Source organism: Cucurbita maxima, unplaced genomic scaffold, assembly GCF_002738345.1.
Source record: "Cucurbita maxima cultivar Rimu unplaced genomic scaffold, Cmax_1.0 Cma_Scf00023, whole genome shotgun sequence".
Lineage (NCBI taxonomy): Eukaryota > Viridiplantae > Streptophyta > Magnoliopsida > Cucurbitales > Cucurbitaceae > Cucurbita > Cucurbita maxima.
The window spans coordinates 2609254-2622605 of NW_019272039.1; the positions used below are offsets into that span (position 1 = coordinate 2609254).

The window sequence follows — 13352 nt, forward strand, 5'->3', positions numbered from 1 at the left end:
CCTTTTGAGGTATGATTTAAAAATATTTAACAAAAAATTAAATAATTATCAATATTTAATATCCTAACTAATAAAATAAAAAACTATCAAAACTGAGTTGAAACTAAATTTCATTTTCTAAAATGAAATTCAGTATTTTCTTTAAATTTGGTGAAAGAAAAAAAAAAGGAATATTATAAAAAATCAGAAAAGTTTTTTTTTCTTAGAAAGTCGAAATAAAAAGAAAAGGGGAAAAAAAAAAAAAGCATCGGTCTTCAAAAGCTCGTAATTGTTACCCTTATCATAAGCAGATCCAACCTGTTGGTTTCGTTACAAATGGAAAATCAAAATAAAAACCAAGTTCATTTTCAATTCCATTTGCCGTCCATTTCCAAATCAAACCGACGGTCACGATCACTCCAGCAACAAACCAAATTCACTTGCCGTCCATTTCGAAAACCAACCGACGGTCTCGATCAATCCAGTTCTTCTCCAGCTCCTCCACTCCTCCGCCTCTTCTCCGTCGTTACCCCATTTTAATGGCCTTCGCCATTGCATTCCCATTTCTTTCTTTACTTTTTATTGCCACTACCATACGCCATTCAACCACCACATAATTGATCATTCTTTTTCCCTTCATTCACAATAGCCATTCTCTCTCTCTCTTTTCGCCCTTTTGTCTCTTTCTCTCTTGGATGCGGTTTCTTTTTCCACTTCGATCACTACGCTCGCCGTTTTCTCCAGGTTCGATGTTTTGTTTGGTCTTATTATCTTCTGTCGTCTTATGGTCATGGCATTGTTCTCTGGAATGCGTGGCTGTGCGTTTTGTTTCTGATTCTTGACTTTTCTTTTCCAGGATCGGGGGAGTTCTGTTGATCTTCGCGTGTGGGTTCATCAATGCCATTTTAGGGTTAGCGATGTGACAAGAGAGATTCATTTCTTTGCGGTTTTGGAAATGAACTTTTTCTCATGTTTGTTGTAGTTCTTTTTTTGGGTGTTGTATGAGTTTGCAATGCAATGGAAGTAAATGTCCATTTCAGAATGCAAATGTAAGATGTAAAATGTCTTTATAGTTTGTTGACAAGGTGTTTGGGTAGTCTTGGACCCAATGATTTGCATTTGATTGTTTATTGAGTGTTGCGGAAATCGATGTCTGCTGAAAATGCCCAGTATCATAGCACCCGGAGCGAAGAAAACCACGACTCTGACGGTTCGTCTTTTGCCTTTGCCAACAACCAGCTTTCTACGCGTTAATTCCTTCGTGACATCCTTGTCGCATTTTGTTCTTCAGGTTGCAGTGAAATGCCGTCCTCTAAGGGAGAGAGAGCGTGGCCGTGATATTGTCCGCGTGATTGAAAGCAAGGTTAGCTAAGTAGATTGCGGATTTGAAAATTTATTTAGCTTTGCATTTTGTCGATCAAACTATTGCTGAAATTTGGCCTCCCTACAATTTTAGGAGGTGCTTATACTTGATCCTGACCTGTCGAAGGATTACCTCGACCGCGTTCAGAACCGAACGAAGGAGAAGAATTATTGTTTTGATCATGCATTTGGTCCAGAGAGCACTAATCTGGTGCGTACAAGTTTATCTCCATTCTTGATTTTTTTATTTTTTTATTTTTTTGTTCTGTGTCCGATTAGATGACGAATAATTGAGATTGCGCATTGCTGGAACTTGACTATTGGATTTACGGTTTTCTGGCGAATACAAGTTGGATTAAAGTGGAAAAGTTCTTCATAGAGCTCAAAATATGCGAAATATCTTAAACTCTGGATATATTCGTGGATCTTAGTAATGATCACTCAATTCTCTTTGGCATGTTGGTATAACTAATTGTTTTTTATTAATCTGGCCTACCAAATCGTCTATTTTTCTTCGTCTGGATTCTTTCGAGAGGTTCCATTATAGATGAGTTTATTAATTTGAAGACACTGGTGTCACGTTTTAAGACTAGTTCAATTTAAAATTTAAAAGGTCGATACTGGGATTTCTTTATCACCAAGCAAGAACTTAAAATACTGATTAGTATCTGAGTTGATAAAGATTATTTTCTGTGTTGCTAAGAAATGACAGTATCTCATTCGCATCAGCTAAAAAACTTAATTCACACGACTCTTTCATTGGAATGCGTTCTCTTTGCTGATGATTTTGCTATATGGCTAAATTTTTTTTCTAATCCCTGTGCGTTCAGGAAGTCTACACGAAAAGTATATCTTCCATAATACCTGGAATCGTTCAAGGTCTAAATGTTACTGTTTTTGCCTATGGGTCAACTGGAAGGTATTAAAGAGGTGTTTTCTTGTTCTGAAGTTATCTCCATCTTTTCTTTAGATGAGTTAAACTAGCTCTCTTCTTCTTCACCTCTATTTTAACTGCAGGTTATAGTGGACCGTACTTCTAGTTTCAGAGCGTTAGTTAGTCCTTATGTCATTTTATGGACAACCAAGTGTTCAATGAATTAGACTGTGATCAAAGGACTGGAATCACCCACCTGCTAAATGTATATATTCAGTTAATAAAGAATCGTGGCTAATGCTTATATTGCAAAATGTACAGTTTCATGTTTGTAACATTTTGTCCTCTGATGTAATCTTCTTTTAGTAATTATTACTGCTTGGTAAAATGCCTTACACAATGCAATTTAAAAGAGAGAGAGAGAGAGAGAGAGAGAGAGAGAGAGAGAGAGAGAGAGATTAAATCTGATTGCTCTGTGTGGTGAATGCAATCAGTTTAAGAGATTATAGCTTTCTAATGTTATTGTTTAGAGTGAGTACATAATTTAAGCCTGAAGAGCCTATAGCGTTGGTCATTTTTTATTCATTTTAGTATAGATGGGAACCACAAAAGTAGAATTGGAAGACACTGAACTTTTCCTTTATTCTTCTATACTGAATCTATGTTAACCATTCTCAAATTTCCTTTTGAAATCTAACTCCTTTTCCCTGCCAGTGGTAAAACATACACAATGGTTGGGACCAAAGGTGATCCTGGACTCATGGTGCTCAGTTTGAATACTGTATTCGATCTCATAAAAAAAGACAAGCGGTCTGATGAATTTGAAGTTACTTGCTCTTATCTAGAAGTATACAATGAAGTATGCTGACCGTACCTTTTCTTTGGAAATCATACATGTGGGTGGCCTTTTGTTTTGCCTAAACATTATTTTCATCTATTAAAACTATTTTTCAGGTCATCTACGATTTGCTTGAAAAATCATCTGGTCATTTAGAACTTAGAGAGGATCCTGAGCAAGGAATAAGTGTTGCGGGCCTTAGGTGTATCAAGGTTCATTCTTTTTCTAGTATTATTAGATCCTTGAACTCAATATATAATAGTAAATAATGATTTTCACCATCAAGGAAAAGTTACATTTTTTATATACATTGTATCAGAAAATTCTGTAGCTTTTAAACCTGTTCAATATTGTGGTGGGAGTTGTCACCACAGTGGATGACGAAAAATTTGTAGCTTCTTAATAATAATGGTTTGGCCTTAGCTTCAAACTTAAAATCCAACTTGCACAAGATGTTAGAAGTTTATGTGGATTGTTGCCGAGTAATGGTGAAGTTTCTTTTCGAAGTGAGAAGGCCTTTAATTTAGAGGCTAAAATGTGAAGGGAGTCTCAATCTTTGTTTTTTTGCATTAGTTGGCTGATACATGCTACTAATAATTTGTGGTTTGGTGCTGAAATACATAATCTTTTTGATATCTCTTTATTTTTTCTTTCAGTTAAATTACAGACTCCACTTTCCAATAGAAAATGTTTAACAATCTTGAGGTTGTTAATAAACTTCAACTCCCTAATTTCTTTTTGGATCCCTGCATCTCCCTTCCTTTTCTGGCTTAGAGAAGGGGACCCTTTCAAATCTTCTCTAACCTGCATAAATTCGTAATGCTCTTTTTTCCCTTTCTATTTTCTCTTTTCCCAATAAACTAAATGCCCTTTACGGTTTTGGGTCTACTTCAGGTTCATTCTGCGGATAAAATTCTTGAACTCTTGAACATGGGTAATAGTCGAAGAAAAACAGAGAGCACGGAGGTAAATGCCACCTCTTCAAGGTATGTTATCCTATAGTTGCCATAAGCGAAGGGTTCTGATACCAAAATGTCTCATATTCTCTTTGGCTTTTGTATATATTTCTTTTACGTTTGGCTGTTAATTAAGTTTATTTTTTTTTTCATTAAAATATCATTTTGGTCCTTGAACTTTGTGTTTCATTCTATTTTATTCCCTGTACTTTCAAATATCTAATTTCAGTCACCACACTTTGGTCCCTATTTGTTTATTATTAAGTTTTTAAAAAAAATTTCACTTTGTTAGCCTTCTACAAATTTTGGAAATATATTCAAAATAACTTAAAACTAACCCTAGAGACTGGTTTTAAGATTTATTTTTACATGGACTAGGACTAAAATGGAATAAACCTCAAATTACAGGACCAAGATGATATTTTTAACCATAATTTTTGTGCTTTTTTATGTTAAAGCTGAGATTTTTCTATTGGATGCCATTTAAAATTGTATCACTTAGACAACTCAATTTCTTATGTAACCCACCCAAAGGAAGTGCACATTTGCTTCCATTCTAAGTTGCTTATAAAGTTTGATCTTTTGGAAAGCCAAGCCCTTTGCATTCAACAATGGCACTATCCATAATAATGACTCAAGGTGTCTCCAGTTCGTTAAACATGCATAACCGTACCTAGGCATTTGCCTTTTCTATCTTATTTTCATCTTTTTCTTCTTTGAATTAAATCTCCTTAACAAATCCTAACTAATGACTAGTTGTCAAGTACTTCATTGGTTCCTCCATTATATTACACAGAGTATATGGATTTACAGTCGTCATATCACTACCATAAAAAACGTGGTATAACAAATGTGGTTTAGCTAGTTATTTGTCATGCTACTGGTTCTTCTCAGTGAGTGCAACATTTTTAGTTGGCTTTACGTAACATACGCTTACTGCTCGATATAATTTGAATATTAATGACGTAAACAGATCACATGCAGTTTTGGAGATCAGAGTGAAAAGAAAACGAAGAAACAAATATCCAAATCAGGTCTTGCAAGGGAAACTTGCCCTTGTAGATCTTGCTGGTAGTGAACGGGCTACTGAGACAAATAATGCTGGCCAAAAATTGAGGGATGGAGCTAACATTAATCGTTCACTCCTTGCTTTAGCCAACTGCATAAACGCGTTAGGGAAACAACAGAAAAAAGGTCTCGCTTATGTCCCATACCGTAACAGGTATTTATGTCAGTCTGAAAGTTTATATCTAGTCATCATAACTGTTTTTCATCGTTTGCTTATTATTTATTTTTGCAGTAAATTAACACGAATTTTGAAAGATGGTTTAAGTGGAAATTCTCAGACTGTGATGATTGCTACGATATCACCTGCAGACATTCATTATCATCACACTGTGAATACATTGAAATATGCTGACAGAGCAAAGGAAATCAAGACACACGTCCAGGTTAGATTTTAAGTCCCTCCCATCTTACATTTGGACTTGAATTCGGAGTGGGGATATTCTATAATAGTGCCCTTTTCCTTTTACTTTTTTTTTTTTTTTTTTTTTTTTTTTTTTTTTTTTTTTTTTTTTTTTTTTTTTTTTTTTTTTTTTTTTTTTTTTCGTTGTGTGTGTGTGTGTGTGTGTGTGTGTTATGTGATGGAGGCTTTCTTTTTAAAGATCTGTTGCTATGACTTCAATGGTTATAGACGACAATTGTCATTACTCAGATGTTAACACCTTATGTTTCCAGAAAAACATTGGAGCTGTAGACACCCATGTATCAGACTACCAACGGATGATTGATAGTCTTCAGGTGATCCGTTAATTTGAGTTATTTGTTTAAGATGGTTGACCCATTTACTGATCTTTAATTATTTGATTTCTTCAGACTGAGGTTTGTCAATTAAAAAAGGAACTAGCTGAAAAGGAATCCCAGCTTAGTACTAAACCTGCTGAAAAGGCTGCAGACGATGAGCTGTCTCAGTTGAATATTTTAAGTCATGAAATAAGTGAGAATGTTCAGGAAAGAATAAATTTACAGAAGGCTATGTCTGAGCTAGAGGAAACCAACCTTAATAACCGTTCAGAACTCCAACGACTTGATGAAATTATTGCAAGGCATCAGGTCCTTTGTTAGTTTGCAACTGTTCCTTCTGTTTTCTCCATTGATTTTGAATAGTATGATAGAAAATGCACGATTTAGTGTTTGCATGACTGATGGCGCACATTTTCACTCTCACAGGCTATTCAAATGGACGGATCAACTGTAGAGGAGCTGGTTGCCCGACGTCTAGTAATTTTAGATAACATTCGTGACAATGATGAAGCTGGAGTCAATTATCAGAAGGTAATCGGCATATGCGTGAGCCTCCATTAATGTCCGTATGAATTGTATATTACTCATAATACTAACTCCACTTCTTTAGGAAATTGAAGCAAATGAAAAGCAGCGATGTCAACTTCAAGGAATGATTGATGAAGCCGTTAGTAAAAATGGGAATAAAACTTACTTGCGGATACTTAGTCAGTATAGACTTCTGGTTAGTTTATTCTTGATTGATCTTAGCATTGAAAAGTAGATTTGCACGACCATATTTAATATATGATGTTATGATTAAAAGGTTATTTTCTAATATGCCAACATAGCTAATTATTACATTTTAATAGTAAAAATTTAATCAGAATAGTTAATTTTAAGTTTAGCATGAATCAATTTATCTCTTGTGAAGTATGAATTAATTAATAAAGAACAATAAAATTAATTTAACTTCATATAATTAATTAAATTATAAATTATGATTGTTTATAATAAGTAAATGACAATTATTTCACGCTTTGCAAATCACATTTTCTCTTACCAAATTGTTAATGCAACTATTCTATTTCCAAGCATCGTTCTTAAGCTATATTCATCCTAAACGTACTCCGAAAATGCACTAATTTTGATCGAGTAAACAGGTCATAATCGGTCGTTGGGGAATTACTTTTTCCAAACACTTGTCAAGTTATCTTATTAAAGAAGAAAATTGAAACAAATTTGGTTTGATAGTTTTGATGTCTTTATATTGTTGTGTTCGTACACCTGATTTTCTTTACTGGAGTTGAATATATCAGTTGTACAGATCTAGGGGAAAAAAGAAAAGAAATAGAACACGAGTGCTTGTAATATCTGTGAAGAGAGAGAAGAAATCTAATGAATATTGTAGATTTTATGAATGGTTTATATTTTTACGGTTCTGTAATTTTCTTCAGAACCTAACAATTTGAGAAGTATTATAGGGAATGGCCAACTCTGAGCTCCAGTTAGAGATGGCAATGAGAGATCAAGTCATTCACAACCAAAGAGAAGCTCTGAAAAACTTATGGAACTTGCTCATGGGGCTGGGACTGGACGAGAAACAGATATTGCACCTTGCAGCCGAACAAGGTCTGACGATTGAAGGCTGGCCAATGACTTCTCTGGGGCTTTCTGAAAATCAGTCATCTAATCTCTCTTCTTGTAGACCTACATCAGTTTTCCCATCTTCTGGAATAGAGTACTTTTATGCTGGATGTTCATGTTTCTCTTAGCATGATGTTTCTCACGATAGTCACTTATATCGCATTTTTCCGATGTCTCTTTTACAGGGAGGAAAATCAAAACTTCTGCAACTCCTCATGTCCTGACTTTTCACCACCTGCATATTCAAGGCTGAGGAATGCTGATGGGAAACCAAACATGTGGTTTGGTTTACCTGGGAAGCATTCTCAAGATCTTTACAAGTCGTGTCTGGATATGAGAAGTCATGCTTCTTTTGGTGGGAGCTGCATATCAACATCATCTGTAGTTGGCGATTTAGCCAGCAGCAGAAGGTAAATTTCAGTCCTTTTGGATTAATACTATCATTCTGAGATTCCAAAGCTCATCTCAAATCGTAAGCTTGTATTGGATCGTTCTTCACAAGGGATCATTTTGGATTACTCTTCTCACTCATTGAGAGCTTATCTTCTGAGCCTACCTTACAAGTCATTTTCTCCATGTCCCTCCTGACTTCTAACATGCGATTCTTTCTCCTACAGGATTATTAAGGCAACATCTTTTACTAAGAAATTTTAGTGGACGAGGGAATCATATAGCAACATCTATTATTAGAAAATTATCAAGCAACAAGATTTAACGTAGGCTTCATGAATTGTGTTATCGAAAGCAATCACCTGGTGCTTTGCTCCATTTTCTGCTATTGGGTAAGGGTTCTATTTAGTGTTGATTCAATGCCCCTGATCGTAGAGGCTAGGCCTCCTGTTTTGTAGGACCAAGATTGCTTATGCCATTACATTTTGTAGAAAACCAAATGTAAATGTGCAGACTTGCAGCATCTTGTGATGAGGAGATGTATTTGTTATTAGCTCGTAAATTCTTTTTCCGCTTCCATAGTTAAGATATGGGAGAATGGTTTGGGGCAATATTAGCCAAAAATCAGATGTAACATTGGTGCTATTTTGCCTGTATATATCTTTACTATATGATGTAAATACTGTTGGTGAATTGTGAAGTGATCTCTTTTATAATAAGGTATTTATATCATCATTCAACTTAGAGTGGCCCAATTTGATTTAAAGACAATCTCACAATAATTTTATATCCCGCCAAAATTAACCGTCGACCTGCAAGACATTGTTTCGTAGCATCAGGGCCACCAGAATATCGCATTGATCTTTCTTACTATCATCGGAGCCGGAGGACTCCGATCTCCGCCTCCATCTCCGATTTTCTTTCATGTTGGGTTCATCGCTTTCAAAACCCCTCATTTGATTCATTTGAATCGGCTTTTCAGTGATAGATTGAAGAGATGTCATCGGAGCCATCTCAATCAGATTCATATAATCCTTACACTCTGTCCCAGACCTTAACTGGCCACAATCGAGCGATTTCATTCGTCAAATTCTCAGCTGATGGACGTTTTCTTGGTTCTTCCTCCGCCGATAAGACCCTTCGCACCTATGCGTGCTCAAATTCCACTCTGACCCCTCCCCAAGAGTTCAGAGGCCATGAACAGGATGTCTCCGACTTGGCTTTCTCCTCTGATTCTCGTTTTCTTGTATCGGCCTCCGACGATAAGATTTCTCGTCTCTGGGATGTGTCTTCTGGGTCCCTTTATCAAGACGCTTAATGGCCATACTAACCATGTGTTGTGTGTTGTGTGTTACCTTCAATCCCCAATTCAACGTGATATCAGTATGTTGTCACCCCAGCGACAACATGATTGCTTCTGGATCACTGGGCAATGATAACACTGTGAAGATCTGGACCCAGAAGAACCACTCGTTCTGGTTCATCTTCCAAAGCAATTCACGATCAAGGTTTGAACATATAATTAATCATCATTAAATTATGATTGACATCTATTCTCAATCAAAACATCATGAATCGCTACTCCAACCATGGTTAAACTAAAAAAGAGTTAAAATTAATACAATATCTTAGAATCCAATTATGAGATTCTACATCGATTGGAGAGGAAGAAACATTTTTTTTTTAAAGGTGTGGAAACCTATTCTAAGTCTAACTTGGGCGGTTACGAACACTCCATTATAAACATATATTTGCAATCATATAGTTTAGTTCCCCGTTACCAAACTAAATAAAAAAGATGTATTTTTAGATGTATTTGTTGTGAGGGTTAAGAAAATGAGAACCACAAATTGAGTTGGCTTTATACACTTGTTTATGATTCTATGATTGTATTATTATTTATTTATTTATTAATTATTGTTATTGTTCAAAATAAAAACTTGTTTATTCGAAAATTATTTTTAATTAATGAAAAGGGTGTTGGGTGCATCGTGTGGATGCAAGGCCACCTGAGGAAATACATATTGAGGAGGAGGCACATGGGGGCTTCTAAAAATGTGACTAATTTCACGTACATTTGAATAAGAGTAATTTTTAGAATATGATAGTTATGAAATGTTTAAAATAATTGATAGTTAATATACATTTTATTTTTCAGTGACTCAATCATAAAAATTTCAATAGTAAATGTGTTTGACTAGAAACAAATTTATGTCGAATAAAGACAAAAACATGTTATAAACACGAACGTTGATTTATAAGAATAGTTTGGGTGCAATAATTCACATTATGTTAATGATTAGTATAGCAGGGGAACTAATCATAGTTAATTTTAACTGGATGAGTTTGAGTCTGAATTAAATAAAATTATTTATATATTTATAGAAATTGATCAGAGTTTTGATGTGAGAGCACTATTGGATAAATTAAAAAATTGTGCATAATCGGCCTCCTCTATATATTATATAATTATTTAATATTACAGAAAACAAAAGAAAAAAGAAAAACAATAATTGACATAGTTTATTTAATTAGATATAATCCATGAGATCCGAAATAAAAAAAAAATAAAAAAATCCACCCATTCCACCACTAGAACCTTTCCACGTTTGGAAAAACACGGCTCCTTAAATGCTCGTGCTTTTCATCTTATCTTTAATTCATATTATGCAATCAAATTGCCTATTTTAATAATTAATTAACTGAATAAATAACCTCTAATTTCTAGGGTTTTAATTTGTTCACTGTGTTCTTCACGCAAAAAAGGCGCAATTTTTCCAATGGAAATCTCTTCTGCAAAATGGTTATCTGACATGGTAATTTGCTCAACTTAATTATGGGTTTTTTTTTTTTTTTTTATTATTATGAATCTGATATTTTTTGGGGTTTTGATTATCAAGGAATTGGAAGCTCCATTTATGGATGATTTGGAAATGAACCCTTTTGAGTGCACGCTACACGAGCTCGGTTTCCAAGCTTTCTCCGACGAAAGCTACACATCCCACACAGATCTAGACCATTCCGTACAAACCCGGCAGCCGTGTGAGGTGGCGGAGAGGCCGGCCAAACAACCGAGGGCTACCGGCAGCTGGAACAACTCCTGCACTGCTTCCATGGCTGCTTCGTCTTCCTCATCCCACGTCATCTCGTTTGGGAACTCCCATTCTTCTCCACCTTCCAACAAAGTGAAGCCCAATTTTGAGATGGGGTGCGAAACAAACAGAGATTTGATGTCGGTGATCGAACAGGGTTCAAATTGTTCGCCAAAATCTTGTGTGGGAATGAAGAGAAGTGCTGGGGTTGTGAATCGAAGCCCTTTGGTTGGTCAAGATCATGTCATAGCTGAGCGAAAGCGCAGAGAAAAGCTCAGCCAGAGATTTGTTGCTCTTTCAGCTCTCATTCCACGTCTAAAGAAGGTCATTATTTCTTTCTAATTAATTGGGCGAGAATATTCATTAAAACATCATATTCTAATCTAAGTTAAAGATTCTTTAGCAATATCTCCCTTGTACTTATTAAGATTCAAATCAATTCATCTTCTTAGCCGGCAAAGCAACTATACTATTTGGTAGAGTGTGCATCAAGGTATTCTCTGGCTCGTTAGTCCTCTCTTTCCTGACTTTATCTCTAATATACGACAGTGTCACAAGGTTTTGCAACCATTCGTCTCCCTATCTCTTTCCTTCCCTCTCGTTTTCAATGTTTCTGTGTTTTTCTTTTTGGTGGGTAGAACGAGGTAGTTGGACTTAGTGAGAAGGGACGGGCATGTTCTTGAGAGAGGATGCTCGAGAATTCCGGTGAGCCACCGGAATTCTCAAGGATGCTGGATTTTTTTTTTTTTTTTTTTAAACCGTTACAATTTAAAATTTTATTCATATTCTTAGCTTTCAAACGATTTTTATTCTAATTTTGTGGGTAATAGATGGACAAAGCCTCGATTCTTGGGGATGCAATAACATACATAAAAGATCTTGAAGAACGTTTGAAGGCGGCTGACGAAGAAACAGCCAAAGCAACCGTGGAATCAGCGGTGGTTATGAACAGATCGGATGATCTCTCAACCACCGACGACAACATCTGGTCGGACGGCGCAATCCCGGACATAGAAGCAAGAGTCTCCGGCAAGGATGTTCTATTGAGGATTCATGGCAAGAAATGCAAAGGGTGTGTTTCAAATATACTAAAAGAGATAGAGAAGCTCAATCTAACAGTTCTAAACAGCACCGCCATGCCATTTGCCAATTTACACCTTCTTATAACCATCATTGCTCAGGTTCTTAATGTCAAACTCTTTTTAAATCTGTGTCTTATGGGAATTAATTTAATTTAATTTAATTTAATTTAATTTAATTTGCAGATGGATGATGATTTCTGCATCACAGTGAAGGAGCTAGTCCAGAAATTAAGACAGGCTTCTGTTGAATTCATGTAAAATTACAAAACTAAAATTATTGCTAGTTTTTGTATGTGGGCAATCTTGGTTATGGATTAATTAAGTTTGTTGCTACAATTAATAAGATAATTTGAATTAATTATATGAAAGTGACAGCTCCATTGCAACATAATTAAGACAACTGGGAACCAATCCTTAGTATAAACAAACAAGTTATGGGGTTTCGGATAGAGTGGAGTGAGGAAGAAGAGAACACAGCCGATGTCCCACAAAGATTACAAGATCTTCCATTCTCCACCATTGTCAACGCTCCATTTTATCTCTCAAATTTAACGTTCCAAATTGACTTTGACTTTTACGTATCGCCGTCAGTTACACGATTTTAAAACGTATCTAGTTCAGAGAAGTTTCCACACACTTATAAATAATGTTTCGTTCCCTCCTCCAATCGATGTGAGATCTCATAATCTACTCCTTTAAGAACCCAACGTCCTCGCTAACACAACGGCTGGTGTCTGACTATGATATCATTTATAACAGATCAAGTCCACCGCTAGCAGATATTATCTGTTTTAGTCTGTTACGTATTGTCGTCAGGTTCATGATTTTAAAATACATCTATTAAGATGAGGTTTATATACTCTTATAAAAAAATGTTCCGTTTCCCTCTCCAATCAATCTAAAATCTGACGATGATTTCAAACTCTCCCAAATCTTAAACTTATATATAATATTTAGGTTTTATCTCTACCAGAAGTGTTTCAATTAACTAGATGGGATGGTTTAAACGTTCAAAACTAACCAAACATGGCCAACTAGAGTTGAGTCTATATTATATATTATTAGATTTAAAAATAATAAAATATTGATGTGAGTTATGCTCCCAAAATGGAGAATTAACACACATGGGTTTAATGGGTATTAAATTACAATAAATAGGGTGAGGTGTCCCATACATGTTTCTTTAATTTATTTATTATTTATTTTTTTATTGGTTTCTTACTGGCAAAATATTTGGGGACTCCTATGTACACGTGTACATGGTGGCCTTGAATTAAGCTCTACAAATCTTTATAATCTCTCTCTTAATCTCCAAGCTTTCATTAATCATTAAATGCTTTCCATCTA

At 35.4% G+C, this 13352-nt stretch overlaps 2 protein-coding genes across 4 annotated transcripts; both read left to right on the plus strand.

Annotated features, from left to right (window-relative positions):
- Positions 1-340: 340 nt before the first annotated feature.
- LOC111497506 (kinesin-like protein KIN-8B) lies at positions 341-8527 on the plus strand. Of its 2 annotated transcripts, XM_023148323.1 has the most exons (17): positions 343-723; positions 836-1189; positions 1271-1342; positions 1436-1552; positions 2172-2260; positions 2930-3074; positions 3170-3265; positions 3948-4039; positions 4983-5231; positions 5310-5460; positions 5750-5812; positions 5888-6124; positions 6242-6346; positions 6426-6539; positions 7279-7535; positions 7627-7851; positions 8059-8527. In XM_023148323.1, the coding sequence occupies exons 2-17, from the start codon at positions 1142-1144 to the stop codon at positions 8093-8095; spliced, it is 2097 nt and encodes a 698-aa protein (XP_023004091.1). In that variant the 5' UTR covers positions 343-723; positions 836-1141; the 3' UTR covers positions 8096-8527. The 2 variants fall into 2 exon arrangements, with proteins under 2 accessions (XP_023004093.1, XP_023004091.1); XM_023148325.1 differs by lacking the exon at positions 8059-8527 and having other exon boundaries at positions 341-723; positions 7279-7426; positions 7627-7816.
- A 2006-nt stretch (positions 8528-10533) lies between these two features.
- On the plus strand, positions 10534-12377 carry LOC111497508 (transcription factor NAI1-like). 2 transcript variants are annotated; one of them, XM_023148329.1, is made up of 4 exons: positions 10534-10634; positions 10732-11247; positions 11754-12104; positions 12189-12377. In XM_023148329.1, the coding sequence occupies exons 1-4, from the start codon at positions 10632-10634 to the stop codon at positions 12261-12263; spliced, it is 945 nt and encodes a 314-aa protein (XP_023004097.1). In that variant the 5' UTR covers positions 10534-10631; the 3' UTR covers positions 12264-12377. The 2 variants fall into 2 exon arrangements, with proteins under 2 accessions (XP_023004097.1, XP_023004096.1); XM_023148328.1 differs by having other exon boundaries at positions 10552-10647.
- The last annotated feature ends 975 nt before the right edge of the window (positions 12378-13352 follow it).